The sequence below is a fragment of the Ambystoma mexicanum genome, chromosome 9 (genome assembly GCF_040938575.1).
Source record: "Ambystoma mexicanum isolate Mex_15411 chromosome 9, UKY_AmexF1_1, whole genome shotgun sequence".
Lineage (NCBI taxonomy): Eukaryota > Metazoa > Chordata > Amphibia > Caudata > Ambystomatidae > Ambystoma > Ambystoma mexicanum.
In genome coordinates this window covers 311,922,127-311,949,119 of record NC_090931.1, presented here as the reverse complement: position 1 = coordinate 311,949,119, position 26,993 = coordinate 311,922,127, and the positions used below count along the sequence as shown (strand labels likewise).

The following is a 26,993-nucleotide window of genomic DNA, read 5'->3' as shown; positions in this document are numbered from 1 at the left end:
TTCCAATTTTCTCCAGCCATTTCTTAATGTCATTTATTGTAATGTAAATAGATGTGTAAAAGACGTCATTGCCTTCTGTCATGATTTTTCTTTTGTGGAAGTGTTTTGCAGGTACTTTCTTTGCGAAAAGCACAAGCACAGAGTATACTGAAGATCTTAAACCTGGTACAGCAGTGTTTGCGATCCCTTGGAGAGCCACACTCCTTTCAGCCGCCTTGCATACTCTTCTTGCTTGAAATTCTGTCCTGTCAGAAAGATTTCGCAAAGTGAGTAAAGTACCTGAGTATTTACAAGTCTGCATCATCGATAAACTTAAAAGAAAAATAATTGACAGAGCCAGGTTTTAATAAAATGTGTGGATAACATTTCTGGTGGCATGAAGGTTTTTTTGTAGAAAGTTTGAGTTGAGAGATGACATCAGAAAAAATGGCCTACTTTTGCGGAGTTTGCCACTTACAAAGAAAATTAATTCCTTGATGCAAATTAACTTTTTTTGGAACAAGTGCATTTGTGGTTAAGAAGCCTGATACTGGAGACCATGCTTTTTCTGGGCATGTCTGCAGCATCTAAATTCTGTTCACTAGTGCCCCTACAATGCAGGTGTTCACAAAAATGCAGTAACCATAAGATCCACCTAGCAACAAATCGTAATTATCCAAGTTTTTGTTTGTAGAACATACTCTTGTTCAAGTAATCATGGGGGAAAGGACAGTTTTCATGTCCAGGAAGTATCTAAAGAGTGTACGAGAATGTTGTAAATAATATGGATTTCACATTGGCTGAATTGAGCACATTTGAGGGCAGTCAGTGGATAGGTACGTGTGTGTGAAAAAAGACTTTAATACAAGATGTGTTTATATGGGGAAATGTTGCGGGTCGGGGTACTTTCTCTTGTATAAACTGAAATAGTTTGTAATTGTTCATATGTGCTCATGGCAACAATGTTTGTGGCAACAGAATAAGTATTCACTGTATTTAATAATAGTTTATATCTCATTGTTTCTGTTTCATAGCTATTTTGGTCATTTAGAAGGCTGTGGTGCTGAGCTGCACAAACAGATCCGGAAGTCCTACTACCAACTTGTATTGCTTCTTGTGAATGCTGTTAAAGGATTTTCTGCCATTGGTGACAGGTAATGCATACTGTCTGTGAATTAATACATTTTTTGCATGCTCAGTTTCGCATTAAAAAAAGTGCTGTTGCAGTGCCCTTTGTTGTCTTGCACCCACAAACTTTAGAGGTTTGCTATGTATATTGTATAATTATTGTGCATATGCACACATTTAACCTGGCTAACTGCAGTTACCATTACTTAGAATTATGAAAATGTGTCTGTGTACTCTTGCGCATATACTCTTATAATTCTACATAGTATTTGCTACAATGTATTGCCACTACTGCTTATTGAGACTTTTGCCTAACAGTGCTAGTTTTTTAGTATCAATTCCATCATGAGATAAAATTATCTAGAAATGTGTGGTATTTGCTGTCATTTATTTTAGTGCCACCTATGCCTGCTAAATCTGCCTATTGATACTCATGCCAACGCTTATTTCGACCACTGGTTTTTTTCAAGGCAATTTTCTCATCTGTAATGTTTGTTTTTCTAAGTAGTACACAAATGAGTATGTTTTTACAGACACCTTATTTACTATCTAGTCATCAAATATTGCATCTCAAATTATCAATTTCCAAATATAACGCCTTGAATCATTTAAGCATTGCATAATATTAGGGGTTCTTGTTTTTCAACAATCAATTCGAAAGATTTATAGAACAAACAGAAAAGGGAGAACAAAATGAAGAAAAACATAAAATAGCAATGCAGTGGTAAACATAACATCCATAAATTATAATCAATATGTTAAAACCTTTATTCATTTATGTTTTGTAATCTATTATTTGTTACTGGGGTTGACTCTATTAATGTTAATACAAAAATGTTTATGGTTGGAAAGATTATCCATAAAAGAAATTAACAAATATTGGGAGGCTGGGACACTGATAAACTATTTAGAATACAATAAAATCCAAACAGGGTTGAAAATATTAAAACTCCCAGACTTCAGCAACAAATAGGATACAGCAATAGCAGAAAAGTGGCAACAAAACCAAAATGCTAGTTCGAAAGTTATAATTGAGTTTTTATTATCACATGCAGACAGAGAGCATACCAGGATAGAGGAACAAATAGACATTCAAATTAAAGAAATGGAGGAGATTGATGTGCCGGAAGCAAACAAAATGAAACATTTTGCTACTCTGGATGCTGATTTGAAACATTAAGATGGTGTGGTAAGGAGATACTCTTTGGTGAGGATGTTGGGTTTTGCCCCGCATGTCCTAGAAAAACCTCTGGACGTGCCATTTGACAGCAGTAACCTGTCTGATATCTAGACTGATCAATCTCTGCAGAAATTCCAGGCTTCGAAGGAGAATGTGAAATCACTGGGATAGGCAGTTCAACCACAACCTTACAAACCCTGCAAATCATACTTCATTCCCCTCCCCTGTGAGAGGTAGAATATCCCAATTTGGCAAGGATATTATACCTGCCATTTCCATTGCCTGGGCCTTACAGGCCATTCACCAGGAATAGTGTCTCCCTTTTGCTCATCGCCCACCACACAGTAGGTGCTTGCTTCCAGAACACCTCCTGTTGGAGGAGGTCCGTCGGCTTCTTGAAAAGGGGCCATAGACCCGGTAGCCTGCTCATAACGAGGCATGAGCTGTTCCTGGTGGTGTAGTTGGACAGAGGCCTGCTTCCCATCTCTATCTGAGGCTTTTGAACTCGTGCTTACGCGAGGACAAGTTCAAGGTTGCCCCTCTAGCCCAGATTCTTCCGGCCTTGGACCTGCAGGATTGGCGGGTCTCCCTGAATCACCCGGAAGCCTACTTCCAGTTTTTCCTGTGGATGGGCACATGGAAGTCCCTGAGATTCAAGGTGGGGAACACACTACCAATTCAAGGGCCTGTCCCTTTTTCGGTACCCATGTTTTTCATCTATCTGCTGGCAGTGTTATTGACCTGCCTCAGGAAGGAGGGCATCCATGTTTTTCCCTGTCTGGACGACTGGCTTGTTCAAGCTCCCTCCCCAGACCATATGTCAGCCCACTTGTACCGTATTTGCAGCCAGATGCACAGCTTGCGAGTCTCCCTGAATTCCAGAAAAACTCAAGTTCCACTGTCAGTCTCTACTGTTCATCAGGGCGGTCTTGGAAACTCACCTGGGCTGGGCCTTCCTACTCGAGGACGGAACAGTGAACATCCTGAAGATGTTGTTTATTGCAACCACAGGAAACTGTAGCAGCCTCAGTTTTCCTGTGATTGCTGTGTTATGGCCTCCTGCTTCCTTGTAGTGCCAGACACTTGGCTATGCACAATGTCGCTCTAGTGGCTTCTCTGTTGCCAGTGGTCTCAGTTTCATGGACATGCCTTAGATCTTCAGGTCAAGGCCATGGTGTCCAGAGACCTGGAATGGTGGCCCCAGAGAGACGATCTACTAAGAGGTGTGTAGTTGCGACAACCCTGGTTCTAACTAACTCTATTCACGGACACACCCAAGAAGGCCTGGGGCGCACACCTCCAAGAGCTGGTTGTGAATGACATGTGTTCTCTCTGGGAGTGGTGGGAACACATCAATTTGCTGGAATTGTGATCAAACAGGCTGGCCCTGGTCGGTTTCTTACCTTCTCTACAAGGTAAAACTGTGTTGGTCCGGCGGGATCAACAACACAGTAGCCATGCATTACCTCAACAAACTGGGTGGTGTGGGCTCTCTGCAGAGATGGAATGAAATTGTGGTTCTGGCCTATGGAGAACAGCGTGTCTCTGATGGCAGGTGATAGTGGATGTCCTGAGTAGGTAGTCTTCGACCTCCCACAAGTAGGCACTCTTATCAGGAAGTCATGGATGAGGAGTTCTCCCATTGGCAAACACCTTAAGTGGATCTCTTTGCTTCCAGTATGAACAGGGAGTGCAGGTGGTACTGCTCCAGGGAGTCTTCTCGACGGGGCGCTCTGGGGGATGCTCTATCGAGTGGTACTTTGACCTTCTCTGTGTTTTGCCGCCGATCCCCTCCATTCTGCTAGTTAGCAGGAGGCTATGCACGTTCATGTCCACAATAATCTTGATCACTCCAGACTGGGCCCGGAGGACGTGCTATCCGTAGTTGCTAAACACAGCTGTCTGCCCACCCTGGCACCTCCCGCAGAGAAAAGACCTCCTCTCCCAACCAGAAGCGAAAGTCCTACATCCGAATCTCAACAGCCTGAACCTTAAAGCTTGGATGCTGAAATTTGAGGTATAAGGAGTTGGTTGTCGGAAGACGTCTAAGATGTGCTCCTCTATGCTAGGAGACTCACCACAAAATCCATTTATGCCTGTAGGTGGCGTACGTTTTCGGCTTGATGCAGGGAGAGTGATCTGGACCCTTTTACTTGTTTCACATCATTTCTTATAAATGTTCTGCTTTCTTTGCCCTGAACGGTCTTGCATATTGACAATATGAAGGGGTATCTTGCAGCCATTTTCCGTTTTCAAGAGCACTCGGTAGCAGGGTTCTTTTTTCCTGATCCTTAGGTCATTCAATCTTTGTGATCAGTTTCCCACGCGCCACTTTGTTTTTTTCTTGGCGTTGTTCTTAAATGTAATGTTAATGTTTCTGATGGGCGCTGTATTGTATCTCCTCCATTCTTGTTCATTGAGATTACTCACCCTTAAGGTTATTTTCCTGCTTGTTGGTTACCTGTGACAGCAGGGCTGTGACTAACCAGAGCCTTTAAAGGTGGATCATCCTTTGTATCTCAGAATGGTAAGATCTGGCTGATAAGGAGGTGCCTTTGGGTCTCGGGGTACACTCTACAAAGGGACTGGCTGCCAACTCCTCTCTGCAACATTGAGTTCCTGCTCTGGACATTTGCCACGCATGTGGGCTTCTTTGCATATGTTCGCAAAACATTACTGCTTGGATTCTAACCTCTTGGTAATGTTCTTTATGATGGATTTTCCTCCCACGGATTCCTCAGAGCCCTCCCTGTCACAAATGGAAGTCAAGCTTGACAAACTAACAGAAAAATTGGCCCAGCTAGAGACAAGAACCTCTACATTGGAGGAAAAGACATCTGAGCTGGATAAAGGTTGTGCACAAACACAACCATTAGTGCAGAAAATCAGCCCTTAAGTGGAGTCTGTGCTAAGGGGCAGCAAGATCGTAGATACTAGACTAGAATTTCTTGAGAATGCGCAGCAAGCACTACAGCTCTGAATCATCAGTCTCTCAATGGGAGTGGCGTGGAATGACCCGATAGTTTGTCTCCACCTGACTCCCTGAGTGGCTAGACCTTGAGATTGAGGAGGACCCTATATATATACATTTCTGAGGCTTGTGGAATCTGCTTAGATCACATGATGTGCATAGGCCGACATCTAGTGGAAGCTGCGGAGTATTACAGTTTGTTTTTCGAACTCGAAAATGGGCGTCGACACAGGGCATGCCAGTAATACTATCCCTAGTGTGACGTCCACTGTACCCATGATCCCTCACGCGTCTACGATCCTCAGATTGTTTTTTTCCGCAATACTGGTCGGAAGCATCCCGGGGAGTTCCTGGCCTTAGCCACATTTTTGCTAAAAATATCTTAATATTGCCCCATTTCTCCACCCCAACGTCGAGCCACCGAAGTTTGACACTCAACCGTCGACAGCTGCACAACGGACTTGGGCCTCGGAAGGCCTCCCTCGGCCCGGTCCTTGGAAGGCCTCTGGCCTCGGCCCTGCAAGTAGGGAGAGTGGGGGGTGGCACATACTCTACACTCTTTAATATATAGGTACATCTTCTATATATTCCTACAATCATTAGCCCGCTGCCACCAGGTGCGTATGGAGGGTACCCCTTTCTAATTTTGCCCCAAGTGCAACCGCAAGTACCCTTGGGTTGACAGATACGCCACGTGCATCCTCTGCTTGCTGAGGGACCACCCTGAGGCCAACTGCAGAGCGTGTAGTAGGTTTAAACCGAAAACACTAAAGGACCGTTCGATCAAGCGTTGGGCCCACCACGCCAGGCGTCAAGAGGCCATGGCAGCGGAGGGCGCCTTCAGCGATGGCAGCGACGCCGTGCATTCGGACGGCGAGGACAACGTGGCGTCAAGAGACAGCAAAGTACAAGTCCCCGACCTCGGAGGGTCGTCCGGCAGGGCGGCTATGGGGAAAACACCTGGCGACACAAGCGCTATCCACACCACTTCCACCAAACATAAGTCCCACCGAGACTCGACACGCACGTCGAGTTCTCGGAAAGAGGCACACAGAGAACGGTCCATCGAATCGGTGTCCCCTGGGCGTTCTCGATCTAGATCGCCGCATGACTCCAGGCAGCCATCCACTGTTGCCAAGAGTGCCTCGCTCGCTAAGATAACGGAGGTTCGATCGTCGGAAGACAAAGCCGACCTCTATCCCCAGGCCGAACTCCAGAAGTCGGCGTCAGCAGCCCGCTTAACGGCTGCTCCCTAGTCCCAACCTCCACACTCTAGAGATAGGGACACTACCCCCGAACCTCGACGCCAGACGTCGAAAGACTCCGAAGGGGCGGAAAAACAGGGAAAACACTCTTCCACCCACGGGGAGGGAGGAAAACAACAAAAGAAGCATTCTCTAACGTCTTCCACACCTCAGAAGCAGTCAGACAGGCAAAAAACAGACAGACAAGTCTCAGTCTTCTGTCATTTTAAAGACCCCTGCACAAACACATCGGTCCAGTCAGGACAAGACAGGGAAACTCTCCCAGGAAAGAGTAATTCCCAGCTCAAAGTAATGGTCTAGTGACGACATAGACAGAGTTGTGTCTAGGATGTCTTCTTTGGCAGACTTCTATGCCAAAAATCCTGAACACTTCCTCTCATATACCCCTGACGGGGCTTCACCCTCAGGTTCTAGGGACCCGATACCCCCAAGTAAGAAGTCCCGGGTTGAAGCACCAACACGATCTTCGGACCCTTTCTGTATACAGCCCTACTCTCAATATAATGAGGATCCACCCTTTATTGAGGATCCTGATTTGGACATGTTGGGAGACCAATCTGGGACGGGCTTCTATAGGGATGACGAGGACCCAGAGGAGGAAGAGGACGACCCAGAGACCTACAGGGTAGATTCCCCAGTAGACAAAGATCCCCCGGTTACCGACTCCCCTGTCGACAACCAACCGCTCTTGAATGAAGTTTTGTCCAGAAATGCAGAACACTTCCACATTGACACACAGCACAAGAAGAGAGGGACTTTGCAGAGGAATTAGTGGGAGAAAGGAGACCTGTTGGCCAGGCCATCCCTATCCTTAAATCAATTCAAAGGAGAATAGACCCTTCCCTTGTAAATCCCAACCTCACCAGTGCGGTAAACCCCAGGATTGAAAATCTTTTCAGGGCAGCCCAATCAGACCCGCTGTACATAAGGGGCCAGCTGAAACCGGACTCCCTGGTAGTTACGAACACTCGAAAGAGGGCGAGAACACCCCTGTCATCGTCCGAAGCTCCTCCCGACAAGGAGAGCAAGAAGATTTATGGCTTGGGTAGGAAAGTAGCCTCCAGTTCCGCCTACCAGGCAAGGATCGCCAGCTCCACCACCCTACTGGCGAGTTACAACTGCCACCAGTGGGAAGAAGTTGCGGCATTCATAGACTCTGCCCCAGAACCCTTAAAGAGCCAATTGGCACGGATTGTGTCGGAGGGAAGAGCCGTGTCCGGTTGCATCTTAAAGGTAACCTCCGATGCCGCGGATAACGCCGGTAGATTGAAAGCAGAAAGCACTGTTATCAAAAGACATGCTTGGTTACGTCAATCTGGGTTCAAACCCGAAACCCAAGCATCGCTAATAGACAAACCGGTGGAGAGGGATCTACTGTTTGGAAAGGCGGTAGAGGACACGCTAAAAAATGCCAAGGATGAGTACGAGACTCTCAAATCCCTGGGCCAATTAACCAACAAACCCCCCAATCAGAAAGGGAATGGCAATTTTCGTCGCCCATGTGGCCAAAATTCCCAGAGAGGATCCAACTATTCCCAGGGGCAGGGAACACCATGGAACAACCACCAGCAGTCTACCCAGGGTTATGGCAGGCTCAATAAGAGAGGACATGGCAAAGGTAGAGGCGGTGGCACGCCTCCACCAAAACAGTGACGTTCCCTTCAGGGTCCCTTCTCACGCATCCCCAGTAGGGGGATGCTTTACCAACTTCACCCAAGCTTGGGAAGGGATCACTTCAGACAGATGGGTGCTGTCCACTGTGTCCGGTGGATACTGCATAGAACTGTTAGAGCGTCCCCGAAACCACCCTCCACGTCAAAAGGTACACTCATTAGACCATCAGAAGATCCTCCTCGAAGAGATCGCCAATCTTCTAACAAAGGACGCGATGGAACTCAACCCGGGACACCAGGTAAACAAGGGTATTTATTCAACTTACTTCCTTGTGCCAAAAAAAGATTTGACAATGCGCCCAGTATTGGATTTACGGCCTGCAAACAAGTATGTCAAGCCCCAAATATTTTGCATGACTACTCTCCAAGAGGTAATCCCTCTCCTAAAAAAGGGGGATTACATGGCAACATTGGACATGAAAGATGCCTATTTTCATATTTCCATGTTCCCAGCGCACAGAAAGTACTTGCGCTTCAAGGTGGACAGTCAGCACTACCAGTTCAAGGTACTGCCCTTCGGAGTAGCCTAGGCTCCAAGGGTATTCACCAAGGTACTGGCGGTGGCAGCGGCACACCTACGCAGGGAGGCAATCCCAGTGTACCCTTAACTAGATGACTGGCTCATCACGGGGGAGACCCCAGTAATTTGCAGAACAAACATTCAAAGAACGATCGACCTCCTCTTCGAATTAGGTTTCTCCACAAACGAGAAAAAGTCAAGTCTGGTGCCAAGCACCTCCAAACAGTTCCTAGGAGCTGTCCTAAACACTCAAGAGGGGTTGGCCTTTCCACCAGAGGAAAGAATTCGGAATATACTGCTGCAAATTCCGCAATATGAGGCCGGTCGCCAGATAACGGTACGCAAAGCAATGCGTTTGCTGGGCATGATGGCGTCATGTATTTACCTGGTCCTCCACGCGCGCCTGCGCATGCATCCCATGCAGGAATGGTTGGCGAAACAGTGGTCTTAGGCAAGTGGTCAGTGGGACGATCTAGTGGTCGTTTCGCCAACACTTGTACAAAGCCTTCACTGGTGGACAAGAGAGAATTTGTCCAAAGGGAAACCCTTTTACGATCCCAACATACAGGCGGTAGTCACGACAGACGCATGCCTGTCAGGGTGGGGAGCTCACCATCTCCACAGCACAGCTCAGGGTATCTGGTCTCACTCAGTGGCCAAGAATCATATCAACATGCTAGAGCTTCAGGCAGTATTCAGAGCGCTTCAAGCATTCAAGCCCTACCTGTTCAGGGCGGACGGACAGCACTACAGCTATGTTTTACCTGAACAAACAGGGCAGGACTTGTTCGCCAAATCTGCCTAAGCTTGCCCAGAAAATTTGGATATGGGCACTCAGACGGAACATCTTCCTGTCATCTCAACATGTTGCAGGGGGATCTCAATTCTCTGGCGGACGCCTTGAGCAGAGACCACCTCCCAGAGGAACACGAATGGTGTCTACACAGAGAAGTCGTAGAAGGTATCTTCTCTCAGTGGGGTTTCCCCACTATAGACCTATTCGCCACAAGCGAAAACAGACAGTCCCCAGAATTTGCATCCAGGTTCCCCCAACCAGACTCCCAGGGGAACGCCCTGTGGATGAACTGGTCAGGGATGTTTGCGTACGCTTTTCCACAAACTCCTCTCATCAGGAAGGTGGTCAACAAGATGAACAGAGAATCAATGACGCTCGTCCTAGTTGCTCCCAAGTGGGCAAGACAACCGTGGTTCCCACACTTACGCAGACTAGCAGTGTGCGAACCCATCAAAATCCCGGGCTGGTGCAACCTACTGTCCCAGCACCAAGCTCAGAAAGTGCATCTTCAAACCAAATCAATGAACCTGGCAGCATGGCTCCTGAGGTCATAGAGTTTGGGCATCTCAATTTACCGCAGAGATGTATGGACATCCTAAAAGAATCTAGGAAGCCAAACACGAGGCACTGCTACTTTGACAAATGGAGAAGATTCGTAATCTGGTGCCAGAATAAGCAAATCAACCCAGTTGATTGCACTCCTTCCACTATTGTCACAAACATGCTCCACCTGCTGGACGCAGGGTTGGTTTTTAATTCACTGAAGGTACACCTGGCGGCTCTGTCAGCATACAGCACCTCCCATAACAAGGTGTTGTGGTGGAAAGTACCAGTAGTTAAAGCATTCATGGAAGGAGTAAAGAGACTTCACCCTCCAGTTTCAAACCCACCACCAGGATGGGACCTTAATGTGGTGCTAGCTAAGCTCATGGGCCTTCCATTCGAGCCCATGCATAAAAGCAGTCTCAAACACCTGACTTATAAGACGGCCTTCTTAGTAGCTATTACATCTATGAGAAGGGTCAGTGAAATTCAGGCTCTGTCAGTGCAGGACCCTTTCTTTACGGTTCATAAATATAAACTGGTTTTACGTACACACCCTAGGTTCTCACCTAAGTTTATTTCTAAATTCCACGTGAACCAGACCATCGAGCTTCCGGCTTTCTTCCAAGACCCACAAAGCTCGGCTGAAGTGAAACTACACACCCTAGATGTGCGTAGGGCGGTCCTATACTATGTAAACAAGACCAGACCGCTAAGGAAAACAGACCAACTGTTTGTCTCCGTAGCTACAGGCAGAGAGGGAGATCGCGTCTCTAAAGGTCCCATCTCTAAGTGGATTATTAACTGTATCTAGCTGTGTTACTCCCTTTCTGAAAAAAACTCTGCCTTTCACGCCAAGAGCCCACTCTACAAGAGGCATTGGGGCCACCCTGGCTTTCATTGCAAATGTACCCCTTGACAACATTTGCAAAGCAGCTACTTGGAGCTCTATTCACACCTTTACTCAGCACTACTGCATTGACACCCATTCTAAGACAGATACTCAAGTGGGACAAGTGGTTCTAAGACATTTATTTGCTCATGACCCTTCTCACATCTTACCTCCTTCTAACACTGCTCGCTAATCTATGCACAGCATGTGATCTAAGCAGATTTCACAAGCCTCAGAAGGGATACATTACTCACTGTAATCGTATTTCTGATGCTTGTATCTGCTTAGATTCACAAGCAACCCACCCTTCCTCCCCTCTGAGAGAAGGCGCATGGATGCTTGTAGTCTTATCTTTCTTCTATCTGCTTGGATTATCTGTACTCACGCTACTCCTCATGCTACCTCATGTCAGAAAAAATACAATCTGAGGGTCCAAACTGTAATACTCCGCAGCTGCCACTAGATGTGGGCCTATGCACAGCAAGTGAATCTAAGCAGATCCAAGCATCAGAAATACGGTTACGGTGAGTAATGTATCCTATATATATATATATATCTAATGAGGTGCCGACAACCGGGGTGGGTCCTATGCTTTTGGTATGGCTGAGTGACTGTCATGACAGACAGGATCTTGAAAGCTGCAGCGGCTAAGAAATCGTTGGAACTATAGGGTCACAGAATTCATCTCTTCCTGGATCTTTCACCATCAACCGAATAGTCCCTGAAAGTCATAAAGCTTTTTTGAGACGCGGAGTCAAGGCAGGTCCTCTTCGGCCTGACAAGTCAGGGTATCATGGATGGTGACAGACTATCTCTTTTGGCAGGCAAAGGGGGCAGAAAAGCTGTTGAATTCCATTCCCGCCGAGCAGCCCTCAGAGGGTGGTACAGGATGAGAGGTCTCGGGTGAGAGGGAAAAGTTCCCCCTACTTTTTCTTTCCTTTGCATTGCTTGTTCTGAATAATATGCGTAGCTATGATAGCATATTTTTGTTACGTTTTGGTACACTGTTTGACTGTTTTAGAAGGTAGACCCCCCACTTAATTGATTTGCAAGGTTATCACCATAGATGAACAAGAGACTTAACTTGATGGCGGTTTGTGACATATTAGAACATCCTACTTTTGTTTCCTTGTATTGTTTTTGCAAGTTTGAAATAAATAAAAGTCAATTAAAAAAATAAATTCCAAAAATGAGGAATCAGTGGAAGGAACATCTATCAGAAAGAACATTACCGAGAGGTAAATAATTTGTTTTTCTTCTGCCTACTCCAAAAACATACTCCCATTGTTCCCTGTTTGGGGATTTGGACCATTTACTTTTTCTGGAATCATCCTGTCTATAATTTGATTAATAAGTGTTGTGGTCTCTGTCTGGAAATTAATCCAGCTTGGCACTCAGACAACAGTACTGCTTAATAGATATTTTATTATTTTCTAGATACCCGTACCATACGATCCTAAATGGCATTTCCATGCACACACGCATTCTAGCACCTCTTTGAATTTTTTCCCATACTGTGGTCCACCGAGAGCATTCTACCTACAGCACGTTGTGACCATACTGATGGTGTAAGGTAGTGTACAAATGATGCACTGCTACTACTGCTACTACTGTCTGCCTTATCACGTGACTTGGCAGGCATGACGCTTTGGGTAACGTTGCCTCTCCTGTCATATCTCAAGTTCTACATATGCTATCAACATGAGATTAACTGTATACTGCCCTAAATAGCACATTCCGGCTTCTAATATACTTACTGCGATTAAAGACCACTCCAATGGGAAGCGTAAGGAAGCTTTTGGCTTATCTAAAGAAGGGGAAGTAGTCTCCTGAACAGATGGCAAATCGCAAGTCTCTTCTGAGGCAGGTAAGTTAAGGGGTACCATCTTCCAGTGCAAGTAATTATTTTTGATATATTTCATGAGATGATTTTCTTGGCAAGAAAAGTGAGGAGGCCTGCTAGGTTGTCAAGATGGATACCGAAACTTCATATTCTTTCACTGTGATATAGTAATAACGGTCCTCTTGGCTTTTCAAGGTGCTAAAGCAAGTTCCACCACAAACAGGATTGTGCGGCTTTATAACAAACATGAATACCAACTAAACTACTGATAAGGAAATTATTTCAGAGCTACAAGGCTGAGGCCTGCAACCCAAACCCAAGGCTAGTCAAATGCCCCCCTTCCCTTTGGCACCTTGTGTGGTTGAGAATTGTCAATTTCCAGAACAGTGGACCTGCATAACATTGAAATGGGTACTATCTCTACTTAACTTGGGGGGGCGGGGGAGAGGGAGGGGTTCACTCAACATGGAGGCACACACATAGCTCAGTTACAATTAACTGAGCTATGCGGTCTAGTCTTTTGGGTGTGGCAGGCCTGGAACTTTTTTACCTGGACTACTTTACCTGAGACTATTTAAACCACACCCAAACAGCAGAACATGCTTTGCGTTATTCTGCTGTGGGCAGCGTAACGCTCACCATGTCCAGTTCTTTGATGCCAGCTTACCTGAAACCAAGGACCTGCAGAGAGAGAAAGAACACTACGGAACTTACCTGGAACAGTATCTTGTCTTCAATCTACCGCTGACTTCAGTTCCACTCACCTGAAGGTACAAACTCCATCATCCGGAATACCATAACCTGGAAAGGGGAGAAAGAAAGACAGCATTCGTAAGCGTTTACTCACGTTTCCTCCCAAATGAAGAAAGCCACACAATTCATACCTGGGTAGTCATCTCCTGGTCAATATCATTGCTGGAACATTACGGTGCTCGGCGAGGAACATCGCAACCTGCAAGGAGAGAAAAGACACAGGTTAGCAATATAAAAGGCGAAACAGCGCCGCGCATCACGCATTACTCACCGGACAGCATCGCGCACACCTCGCTTTCGCCTACCGGCCCATGCTCTTCAAACTGCATGAGCACACCAAAATACCTTTCCATACCTAAAAGGAAAGAAGCAAGACATTATTATTCGAACTAAGAGGAACATAAAAACTGCATAAAAAGACTGTAAAGCAGCAAACCTACAGAGTCGCAGCAGGCCTGGATTCCCACAGGGGGCTTGCACCAGTGAAGTAACTTGGTCGCTGCTCGCCCCCCACATCTACGCACCCTTGCCACAAGGAGCAGGATGGAGAATCCACCTTTTACAATATTAAGGTGAGGAGAAGGCCCAAGGGGGAGGAAGGAGTTGAGGCCAAGGGAGGTGGGAAAACATAAAGACAATCTGGTATTGAATCCAGCTCTCCTATATTGCAGACCCATCTTTAACCAGAGACCTTACCAAGGGACCGGGAGAGGGTTCGAGAGGGCAAATCATCCATCCAGGGCTGGGTGGCGTCCCTGTGGATACCAGGTGAGCGTAACAACCTGGCCTGCAGGACACAGATAACAAGTGGAATTACTACATCATTCAGAACACACTCAGCAGGACCGCCTTCCCTTGCGTTCAGCTGCAGATGAGATTAGTGTGTTCCCTGGAATGCTAAGCACAGTATCACTTCTGTTCAGCTTGGAAGTACACACTGTGAAAAGTGACTGTTGCTTTTCGATCTCCCAGTAAGACTTCTGAAAGTATACCTCTGCAAAGAACATTAAAGATGGTCACCCTTGTGCAGATCATCAATGCCCTCCAACTTGTTGATTTTCTGGTGTCAGTGGACCTTCTACTACCATTTGCTGCTGTCAGTGGTCTCCATTTTAGGGCAACAAGACAGACGTTTTACAGGTCTCTAGCAATGAGTCACAGGAGCTTGTTTTGGGCCCATGACTGTCGGTGTGGGCTCTGGAGAAGGACCTCTCACTTTTGACTGTTGATCTTTGCGGGATAGAAAATGTTGTTGCAATGGACTTGATCAGATGTTCTGGCTCACCTATGAATAGGAGCTTTTCAGAAGTTCTGGAAAATATCTTTTTCTCTTTCAGAACCTCTCAAGTGAACCTCTTTGCCTCGAGTGTGTGATTGGTTCTGCTCCAAGTTCCTTCCTCCTCTGTGTGTGTGATGGGGAATGGGTTAATTGTCAATTGTAACTTAAGTCTCCTCATTGCTCTCTCTGATTCCTGTCATACCATAGGTTCTCGGGAGATAACTCCAAACTGGGACATGAGGATGTGGTACCTGGAAATTATTTACATGTCCATCTGTTCTCCTTGGTGCCTTCTGGTGAGTGCGGGTATGCAAAGCCAGTTGGACCGCTCTGTCCTCGTATCGAACCGGAGCAGTCTCAGCCTTCATGCTTGGCTGCTGGGAGACTAAGTTGTAAGAAGTGAGATCTGTTGCATGATGTCCTGAGTTTGCTGTTTTTCGCCAGTAGACCGCACGCTAAGCCAAGCTACAACTACAGGTGATGTAAGTAAGATGGTGGGAAATGTCTTGTCCCCTTGATCTCGCAGACCTCTGCCATTCTGTATTTTCTGCTTTTCTTGGCCCAACAGGGCTTCAACATTGTGATGGGTTAAATGGCTGCTATTTCAGTCTTCAAACGGACTCCCCCTAAGCAGGGCCCTTTCTTTTCCATTGAAACTGTTCTGCCGTTTTTGTAGGCGTTTACTAGTCTGTTTCCTCCAAACAAGTTTTACTGTTCCTGCATGGAATTTACATCTTTTAATGTTTCCTATGGCTGCTCCATTTGAGCCTTTACATTCATGCCTTTCGAGGCTGCTCACCCTTAAGATGATTTTCCTAGTAGGCATGACTTCCTCTAGGTGTATGAGTGTACTTCATGCTTTCTGTCAAGCGTCTGTACTTTGAGCTTTCCAAGGAGAAAATGAGTGAGGTTGTCGAAGCTTTCCACGACCATAGTGGACTTTCACCTGTGTCTGAAGATCCATCACAGTGTTCCCTACCCTTTGCATCCTTCATCCAAGACTGAGGGGATGTTACATCATCTGGATCCTGAAAGGGCTCTCTGTTACTATGTTTTTAGGACAAGGGACTGCTGGAAAGCTTAAAATATGTTTGTAGATTCTGTTGAGGCTCGTGCTGGCAGGGCTGGTACCTAGCAGGCTATGCAGAGATAGATAATTCTCTGAAGTGTTTACATGGTGGATATTTCCTCTGTGGCTGCTTCTTTGCTTCCTTTGTTAAGGAGTACTGCCTGGATTCTTTGTCTGGTCAGGGCATCCTCTTTGGTTGCGTGGCGCTCCAGAGTTTTCTGGTGCAGGTGTTGATATCTCCTCTCCAGGTTTTTAAGAAAAGGAATCTGTGAAAGGACGCAATCAATTGTATTTGTATTTATTTGTTTATATAGTGCTTTACACCAAAGCGCTGCACAATTGAACAACTTAATACATGAAACATAAACAATATAACGGTAGAAGCAAATTACAATATGAATCAACAAAACAGTAAGAAGAGCAATTAACTGAAGGGAATAGGGAGGGTAGTGGAGTAAGACTGAGGGGGAGGGGTGAGGAGGAGTAAGAGGAGGGAAGGGGAAAAGATGACAGTGCGGAGGTAGGGGGGAGGGAGATAATCAAGGGGAAAGATAAAGGAGGGAGGGGAGGCAGGAAGGGGAAGGGGTTTCAAGGAGGAGAATGGAGTAGGAGAGATTTAAGGGAAGTGCGGAATGAGGAGAAGGTAGGGGTAGAGCGGATTGCGAGAGGTAGGGAGGTCCAGTGCAGGGGGGCTAGGAGTTGGAAGGAGCGGAAATGGGAGGAGGCACAAGGGGATGGAGGTACAGTGAGAAAGAAATGGTCAGCAGAACAAAGGGAACGGGAGGGAGAGTAGAAAGAGAGGAGGGAAGAACAAATTTGCTTAATTTCAGTAATAGTTTTTGTTATTGATTAGCCCTTTCTCATAACTTCCAAGCTGCCCTTCGTTGAAGGCTTCTAACATTTTGCAGGGCTGCACTACCACAGCATCTCGATGCATGCATAAAAAGGTGGTGCTGAGTCACAGGGTATGCACTGCTCCTTGTGTACCATCCATATGGTCACATCCAGCCTTATGGGAAGCAGCGGCACCGTGCAGAGGTATGAGTTGCCCCCTGGTGGCTGCAAACACTATTCAAAGCCATATTGACTCTGTACAATCTATTTCTGTAGTGAGAAAACTGTGGTAGGAAGGACTAACCTATCAAAAAGAATGTTGCTGAAGGGAAGTAATTTGTTCATTTGTGATACGCTGTGTACTAGCTACACTTTCCCTCGCTTACTGGGTGATGCCTCATGACCAGGAGCTGCTTTTAGCTCCTACTCAACAAATCTTTATTTAGATTCCTAGTGTACACAGATGACGAATATATCAGTCACCTGGAAAGGGACTGACCTCGGCTCCACATCCAAACGTAGGCCTTCAGCCTAATTCGAAGGTATGTCCACCTTCACATCCAAGCTTAGATGTACAGCCCAATCCAAGCACCAGTCCAGCAAGCAGCCCTGTCTTGCATACCCTTACTCCCCCAGCCTTCTGTATTCCATTTCAGTGCTGCAAATAGCCCTTTATTTCAAAACAATGGGCAAAAATAAAACAAGAAGTATTCATGCAAGAGGTCATCATGATACTCACAGTAATGCCACCAATCTCCAAACCAAAACATGGGTTGGAAGAACTGCAAGAGTTATACCTTTTTATTCTTGACGAGGTGATCGTTCCATTCCAACCACCCAATAACATCAGGGCCCATACTTACATTATCTTCTTGTCAGTAAGAAAAAACAAAAAATGAAGACTTATCATGGACCTCTGTTACATCAACAAGTACCTTAAAAAAATCTTTAAAATGACCACTCCTCCACAGGGGGATACTTTGTTGCGTCCATCGATTTGCGGGGTGCATACTATCTATCACATGTCAATTGACAAAAAGCACAACAAATTCTGTATTTCGTGGTGAGTGGTGGGTATTTCCAGTCCATGGCACTACTCTATAGCCTCAAATCTGCATTGTGGGTGTTAAAAAACCCCAAATGTCTGACCCTTTAGCACTGCATCTACCGGGAACAGGGCCCCATATGTATACCTACTTCGAATGGATTGTGTCCTCCAACGTATTCCACATCTTTCACATATAATGTCCATAGCTATGCAGTTGGGAAACTTTTTCGTCAGAGAGCGTCCTACGTCGACAGTGTCCGGTCAATGTCCCTCGAAGGCCTCCGTCGAGGACGACATCACAGGATGTTATAAATAGGACGCACGGCGCCCGTAGCCTCAGTTCTGTATTTTCTGCGAAAGTGTTAAATTTGTGAGACTCAGCGCACCTCGTGTGTTCATCATTGCAATGTCTGTCTCTTCGACCCCTCTGACTCTGCGGTCTGGCTTCAAGACCTGCCGGGACTGCAAGTCGAAAATGTCGCTCACCGACCCTCACCGCATTTGTTTGTGGTGCCTGGGTGAGTCACACGTCACCGACGACTGCTCAAAATGCCAGTCACTGACTGCCAAGGCCTTGCGGGAGAATGTAAGGGGAAGCTCCAGGTAGGTAGGGGCTCTAAGCCGGTTAAGTCCCAGACTTCCAAGTCCAAAGGGGATTCCACTGATGACTCGAGGGGCAACTCTCCACGTCGGAAGGAGTACCGGGGTTCTCGGTCCCGGAGTGGTTCCCGCCACTCGTCTTCCTCGTCCTGGCACTCTAGGAAGTGCCATCACCGATCACCTTCCACGTCCTCCTCGGAGGATGGTGCCTCTAGGAAGATTACGTGCCCTACGAAGTTCTCGACTCCAGAGGAATGGGTGCCGTTTAAACAATCCATGTTAGCGATTTCTCAGTCGCAGGGCACAGGTCCGGTCGCGCCATCTGACGAAGCCGGCCAGGATCGGTCTTGTACCGCGACTCGCACGCCTTCGGGTTCGGGTACACAACGCGACTCGCATTGGGAGCCTTTGAGGTCCTGTATGGACAAGGAATCGAATAGTCACAAGAGACGTGTCTCTAAGTCTCAGTGCTCGTCTCCAGCAAGCCTGCAGCAACCTATTGAGGGCTCTCGGCCGGCGTCGACTCGTTCGATGCGTGTCCGTCCGATTCGGACGTCGACGCTTTGCTGTCGTATCAGCCCACGGCACCGTCGGCACCTGTGTCGACGCCAAAGCCTTCGGCGATCACGATGTCGAGGTTGTCGATGCTCTTGACGTCGAAGCCTTCGTCGCTATCGGCGTCTTCAGGGATTTATTCTCGAAATTTGCTATTGGAGTACCCAGATATCATGGATCCTCCAAGGAAGGCTACATCGAAGTCTGTGAGGCCAGTTTTGGCCTCCAGGCTCCCTTCTGTCCTCAGGCCTGGGTTTCAACTCCCTCTGGATGACATTTACGAAGAGGAAGAAAGTTCTGAGGTTGAAGAACCTGGTGACCTTGATGATGCTCCACGTTTTGCTGGAGAGTTGGAGGAGTTGAGGCAGACTCTCCATGATGCCAGTGGGTTGGACACTTCCCCGGAATTGGAATTTGGTAGACCTGAGCCTGGGGCTCATGCAGTGTCTTTTTACAGGAGGCTCATGGCGCGAGTTTCGGAGTATCTGGGCTGGTCCTGTCCTCCTGAAGACTTTGTGCGTGATGATTTAACGGACATCTCAGATCAAGGTCCGTCCTCTGACCCTGTTTTGCCATTTCCTCTTACCTTGCAGAAAAGGGTGGCATCTGCTTGGCAGTCCCCGGAATCTCTTCCGTCTGTTAATAAGTCTTTGACCAAGAAATACCGCCCTTCCGTTAGAGACCCCAGCAATTTATCTACTCACCCCACTCCCGAGAGTTTGGTGGTTCAGGCGGCTACGCTACCTCGAGGCAGGCGGTGTACCCTACCATCCCTCCAGATAGGGATGAAAAGTGCTTCGACGGTTGGGCCCGAAAGGTATTTTCTGCTGGGAGCATGGCCTTGAAATCGGCCAACTCCACGTGCGCCTTAGCAAGGTTTTCACACACTCTGTGAAATTGTTTCTTTTGTTTCTTTGGCGGCTGAGGATATTCCCGAGGGGGAAGAAAGGGATGGGTTCCTTGCTCTCGTACAGGATGGCAAGGAAGCCATGTGTGAATCCCTTCAGCCGGGGTTGGATACGGCCGACAGTGTTAGCCGGTCCATGGCTGCGAGCACCGCTATACGCAGATTTCCGTGGTTGCCGAAGTCGGGGTTTGCTCCGGATGTGCAGGCCCGTCTTCTCAACATGCCCTTTAATGGCGCACATTTGTCTGGCAGCAAGGCTGACTAGAGCCTTGAGGGGTTGCAGACCTCAAATGCTGCAGCGAAATCTTTAAGTGCTGCAGTGCGTCAACCTCCGCCTTTTCGTCCTAGGGGACAGCAGTGGAGGGGAGGTTCCTTTCGTTACTACTCCTCCTTTGGTAGACTGAGAGGGGCCGCCAGTCAAAGGGGCCAGCGAGAAAGTACCTGTGGTGATCGGGGAAATCGTGGTGCCAAAGCCGCTCAGGCAGCTGCCTCTTTGCCTTCAGGCACTGCCGCAGCTGCTTCCAAACAGTCATGAGGCCATGTCCCATGGTTCTCCGGTTAGGGGCAGACTGTCTCGTCATCTCGAAGAATGGCGTGCCATTACTTCAGATGCCTGGGTTCTGGATACCATAGCCCACGGCTACTGCCTTCCCTTCCTTCAGCGGCCTCATGACAATCCACCAGGGAAACTCTCTTTGACGCTTCCGGATCCGCTCCTTGCGCAGGAGATCTTGAGCCTGCTGGAGAAAGGCGCTATAGAACTGGTGCCTGTAGCGGAGAGGAACAAGGGATGGTATTCCCCTTATTTTTGATCCCAAAGAAAGACAGGGGATTGAGACCCATCATGGACTTGCGTTGGTTGAACAAACTTCTCAGGAAGGACAAGTTCAAGATGGTCACTCTTTCTCAAGTCCTCCAGGCCCTTCAGGATTGGTTGGTGTCTCTGGACCTCAAGGATGCTTACTTTCATGTGCTGATTCATCCCGCGCACAGGAAGTACCTGAGGTTTGCGGCTGGCGACTCTCACTTTAAGTTTCAGGTCCTGCCGCTCAGATTGACCTCCGCCTCGAGGGTCTTCACCAAGCTAATGGTGGTGGTGGCAGCGTACCTCAGGCGATGGGGGATTCACGTCTACCCCTACCTCGTCGACTGGCTGATTTGGGCATGCTCTCCCAAGCCGGCGTTGGATCATCTCGGTGTCACCTGCCGCACCCTCCACAGGCTAGGCTTCTCCTGAATTTCAAGAAGTCGCATCTGATACCTTCCCAGCAGCTCCAGTACATCGGGGCTGTCTTGGACATGTCCTTGTGGAAGTGTTCGCCTCCCAAGGTAAGGGCTCATCACATTGTGCAGATGGCGGACAAGTTTCAACATGCCCAGTCTCCAAGCTTTCGAATTCTTAAGGTTGCTCGGCCTCATGGCATCCTGCGTTTTTCTGATGCCAGAGGCCCGGCTGCGGATGAGATCCCTGCAGTGGGTTCTCAAGATGCAGTGGTCACAGTTCTCCGGCAAGATGTCGGATCCCGTTCAGATTCCACTCTCTCTCCTAGGATCTTCTGTGGTGGGCCGATGAAGGGAACCTGATAAAGGGGGAACAGTTTTGGCAACCCTAGCCGGAGGTGACGGTAGTGACAGATGCTTCCCTCACAGGATGTGGTGCTCATGCCAATGACTTGACCGCCAGCGGCCGTTGGTTTCCGTCAGAGTCCAGACTCCACATCAATCTGTTAGAGCTGAGGGCCAACAGGCTCGCCCTGAAGGCTTTTCTGCCCTCTGTACATGGGAAGAGTGTCCTGATCATGATGGACAACAGTGGCCATGCATTACCTCAACAAAAGGGGGGGTAGGGTCACTTCCATTGTGCAGAGAGGCAATGCAGCTCTGGTTCTGGGCCATCCAGCTGGAAATTTCGATCTCAGCAGTGCATCTGGCCGGAGACGAAAATGTGGTGGGGGATGCTCTGGGCAGGCAGAGCATGGTCACCCACGAGTGGGAGTTGGCTCCAGAAGTCTTTCAGGAGATCTTCACCCTTTGGGGAACCCTGCAAGTGGATCTCTTCGCCACCAGTGTCAACCAGAAGTGCGAGAGATTCTGCTCAAGGGAATTTCCTCCAAGAGGAGACTTGGGAGACGCGTTTGTGGTGGATTGGTCATTCCCTCTGCTATACGCGTTTCCTCCAGTCCCCGTCATTCCTCAAGTGTTTCGGAGGTTACAGAGGTTTGGTTCCCACATGATCCTCATTGCTCCGGTTTGGGCCAGGAGAGCGTGGTAGCCGGACCTTCTGGAAATGTCCATCTGTCCTCCATGCCGTCTTCCCTAGTGAGAGGATCTGCTGTAGTGCGAGGGGTGGGGTGAGGGTCAGGTTCTCCATCCATTGGTCAGGACTCTCAACCTTCACTCTTGGTATCTGAAAGCTTGAGGTATAAGGATTGGGACCTCCCGGATGACGTGATGGAGGTGTTGCTTTCGGCCAGGACGGCCTGCAACAAAATGCCTGTACCGTTGCCGTTGGCATAAGTTCTGCGACTGGTGCAGGGATTACAATGTTGATCCTTTTCAGTGCTTCATTCCAATGGTTTTCTTTCTTACTTTCTTTGGCCAACAGGGGCCTTCAAGTGGGTACCATTAAAGATTACTTGGCGTCGCGGTCTATCTTTAAACGCTCGTCTGAAGAATGTTCTTACTTTAAGATTCCTTTGATTTCTCAGTTTCTTAAAGGACTGACTAATGTATTCCCGCCGTCCCCTTTGCAGGTGCCGTTTTGGGATTTGAATTTTGTTTTGAAATTTCTCATGGGTGCTCCGTTTGAAACTTTGCACTCTTGTCCTTTGAGATTACTGTCCTTCAAGACTGTGTTCTTGGTTGCGGTTACTTCCGCTGCCAGAGTGAGTGAATTGCAGGGACTTTCATCTAAGCCACCCTTTACTGTGTTTCACAAGGACAGGGTTGTACTGCAAGTCCATCCCTCTTTTCTACCTAAGGTAGTTTCTGAATACCATTTGAGTCAAAAGGTGGTTCTGTCATCTTTCTACCCTCTTCCTCATCCTGATAAGGAAGAGAAGCTACTCCATTGGTTGGATCCTAGGAGAGCTTTGAGCTTTTACATTTCTAGGATGTCCAGGGTCAGAGTGGACGATCAACTCTTTGTAGGATATGGGGGACACCGATTGGGCCTGGCTGTTACCAAAACAGACCTTGTCAAGGCGGATTATCCTTACCACTACGGAGTGTTACTGATTGGCGGGTAAGGACCCTCCTGAAGGGTTGAGAGCTCATTCCGCTAGGGCGTGGCTACGTCCACCGCCCTCCAGCGGGGGTTCCTATTAGGAATATTGGTGATGCCGCTACATGGGCTTCCATCCACACCTTTGTAAAACATTATTCACTGGATACAATCCATGGTCAGGATATGGCCTTTTGGAAGGCGGTTCTTTATTCCACAATCTAATTGGGTATTTTAAATGTGTTTTCCTCCATTTACTGGTACTGCTTTGGGAGTCTGTCAAAGATGTGGAATACGTTGGAGGACACAATCCATTCGAAGAACAAGTTAGTTGCCAACTGGTAATGTTCTTTCGACTGGATGTTCCTCCAACATATTCCACATCGCCCTCCCAGCCTCCCCTCAGGAGAATTTCCTATGCGTTGCAGCTACTGCAAGGCTAAGTGCACGCAAGCAGGCATGAGACTGGTGCCACACATTCTGAGGGAAAAAACTTAAACTGAGGCTACGGGCGCCGTGCATCCTATTTATAACATCCTGTGGCCTTGTCCTCGACGGAGGCCTTTAATGGACATTGACCCGACGCCATCGACGTAGGACGCCCTCTGCCGAAATAGTTTCCAAAATGCACAGCTGTGGTCATTACTTGTCAAAGATGTGGAATACGTTGGAGGAACATCCAGTTGAAGGAACGTTACCAGTTGGTAAGTAACTTGTTCTTCTCCGACTGGCTCTCCGGGGCTCCGCGTCTCAGAACATGCAAACACCTTTGACTGCAATGTTGCACCTGCCCAATTCAAATTTGACAAGACGCACAACTCTCCATTTCAGTACTTCGTCTTTCTGGTGGTGCATTTTCAGACCGCAGAATCACAATATCCCATGACCGATTTTCTTACACCACAACCACCTTAGTTTTCCAACTCGTCTCCAGACGAATGTTCTAAGTGAGGGATTATGTGTTCTTCCTCATAAACTTTTCATTTTCTTTTCCATGGATTCCTGACTGGAGGCTCGGAATGCATCACTTTCAACTGTACCTGGATGACAGATCTAAACAGGTTTTAAATACTTGGGATGACAAGATCGCACTAAATGAGTCCCTCAGGCTGCTGTCAACCTCCAGAGTGGATTGTCATTCCATCTCACATTTTAGCTCAATGGAAGTGATTGATGCTTCTTTAGTGTGCTGGGGACCCCATTGGAAAAAACGTGTAGGTCCAGGATCCCTGGAGTCCTTCTGGACCGCAAAACACCTGAATACTTACTTGTTGATGTCAGCGAGATGGGCCTTGATTTAGTGAAATATGGTGTAGATCCTCAAAGGAAACACACTCTCTTTAATTCCATAGACTAGCTCCTACTTGAAAGCTCAATATTGTTTTGTCTGGCCGCATGGCATACCAGTTTGTCCCATGCTGGAAGACCATTTATTTTGGCCATCATCACCTCAGCCAGAAGAGTTACAGGTGGTGGCCATCAGTGAACCATACATCTGATTTTTCAGAGATACAGTTGTGCTACAGACAAATTGAAGATTCTTTTTTTTTTTTAAACTTTTATTTTTGGCGGCAGAGGTATACATTAGACACACACAATAATCCAGCAAATGAACAGCACAGTCACATTATTACTTGGTACATGAGATGAGCCACTCACGGTGGACGCAACAATCAATTTAGCTTCACATAAGAGAAGTGGGAGAATGGATTCAGGGTGCAGGAGTAGATTCCGTTGGAGTAGGGGACGAGCCCGATCCGGGCGCGTCCTCATCCTGGCTGTTGAGGTACGCATTAAATTCAACCCAAATGTTCTTGGGGCGTGAATGGCCCGGGAGCATTGTCAGATATTCCTCTTCACAGTTTCGTGACCAGGTGAGCAGACGCAGCCAAGTCTGGAAGTCCGGAGGAGAGGAGCTCCTCCAGCCCTGGAGTACGCATTTCTTGGCTACCATACAGCCTATGTTCAAAAACTTAGCCAGGCCCCCAGTGCCGACCCCCCCCCCACACCCCAAACAGAACCGCCAAGGGATCCGGGTCAAGCACCGTGTCTGTTATTGCAGCAAGTGTTTCTAGGATGCGCCTCCAGAACTCCGACAATCTATCGCAGGACCAAAACATATGTAGATGATCAGCTTTTTGGGCCCCGCAGCGTGGGCAGGCGCGCACAGTGGCATGGGTGAACCTTGAGGTGCGATGTGGAGTGTAATATAGCCTGTTTAAAAGCTTGTATTGCATGGCACGATACCGAAAGTTTAGAGAGACTCTCTGAGTGTGGAGACACATCCTCTCCCAAATCTCATCGGAAATCTCCAGACCCAGTTCGTCCGCCCATTCACCGCGTGCCCTCGGAGCCAGAATCGGGGTAGTGTCCTGTAGGATCCTATACATAGAGGATACAACGCCGCTGGCACCGCCAGAATTAGCAATGTATGCAACTGCCGGGGCATCCGGGGGCTCGTCTGGGAATGAGGGCCACATGGCACGAAACGCTGCCCGGGGTCTATAGTATTGGAGAGTTTCTACTGCGGAACCAGTGTGCCCCGGTTTCCACGTCCGGGGTTCAATAAACCTGCCCTCGGGGTAAAAGTCGGATAAAGCCAGATAGCCCAGTGAGCTCCAGTGTCGAACCAAGGCAGTATCATGTGTGGGTTCCAGCCCGGGGAAGGACCATGCAGGGAGCCATTTGTAATAAGGGGAGGACTCAGGCGTCGCATTAAGCAGGCGCGTCCAGGCACGGAGGGTCACATTAAGAGGATCAATAGGGGAATCGGGTGTGTACTGACGGTGGAGAATGAGGGACATTACATTGACACCAGCGGCAGCTAGCCGCTCCAGCTTGACATGTGGGCGCTCTTGAGAGCCTGGGTACCAATGCGTGGCGTGTTGGGCTTGGGCCGCAGTCCAGTATAGAGTCAGATTGGGGGCCGTGAGACCCCCTCGTTTGTATGAAAGTGCCATGTCAGTCCACTTCTTGCGCACCGGAGTGCCACAGAAACTGCGCGCAGAGCGAGTGGATTTTGGTGAAGTAGGCCTTCCCGGGCCATACGGGTATGTTGGTAAAGACATAAAGGAGCTTGGGGAGTAGGATCATTTTAATGAGGGAGAGTCTGCCAGCTATGGATAGTGGGAGAGCGCGCCATCGCAACAGTTTGGACTCAACGGTCTGCGCCACAGCCGTATAGTTGTCGGCCAGTAGAGCAGGCCTCGCCAGGGAGATGTGGACGCCCAAATATCTGATACCTTCCGGGGACCAGCGGAGAGGGAATTCCGTAGCGGGTTGTTTAGTTGAACTAGTCAGTGGAAAGATCTCGGACTTGGAATAGTTAATTGTGAAGCCAGAGTGGGTGCCGATACGAGTAATGTCCCTCAAAATGGGGTCGAGGTGCGTTGTGGGGTCTCTAATATACAGTAGGACATCATCTGCGTACAGAGAGATGATCTCAGGGTTACCCTTCAGCCTGATCCCCCTGTGAGCGTGGCGGGCACGGACCCAGTCTGCCATTGGTTCTATCACTAGGGCAAATAGAATGGGTGAGAAGGGACAACCCTGGCGGGTGCCTCTAGAAAGTGTGAAGGGGTCAGAGGTTAGGGAGTTGACCCGCGCCACAGGAGAGGTGTACAGTAACTTAATGAACCGGATCATATTTGGGCCAACACCCATTGTCTCCAGTACCAGCCACATGTACCGCCAGGAGACCATATCGAAGGCCTTCTGGGCATCGAGCGTGACTGCCACAGCCTGCGCGTCCTGGTCCATCCGAGACATAACGTTAAATAATCTCCTGATGTTGTGGGAGGTAGCCCTCCCAGGGACGAAGCCAGACTGGTCTTCGTGAACTAAATAGGTCATGACGGGTAGGAATCGATTCGCTATAACTTTAGCGAAGACTTTGGTGTCAAGGTTCATGAGAGAGAGAGGTCTATATGATCCAC

General features: G+C 48.0%; 1 protein-coding gene across 3 annotated transcripts in view; it reads left to right on the top strand.

Annotated features, from left to right (window-relative positions):
- ZZEF1 (zinc finger ZZ-type and EF-hand domain containing 1) overlaps positions 1-26,993 on the top strand; it is a 3,309,810-nt gene that overhangs the window by 1,754,671 nt on the left and 1,528,146 nt on the right. For all 3 annotated transcript variants that reach the window (XM_069614719.1, XM_069614718.1, XM_069614717.1), the window contains exons 30-31: positions 102-266; positions 1,014-1,133. In XM_069614719.1, coding sequence (XP_069470820.1) covers positions 102-266; positions 1,014-1,133 — 285 coding nt within the window. The remainder of the gene's footprint in view (positions 1-101; positions 267-1,013; positions 1,134-26,993) is intronic.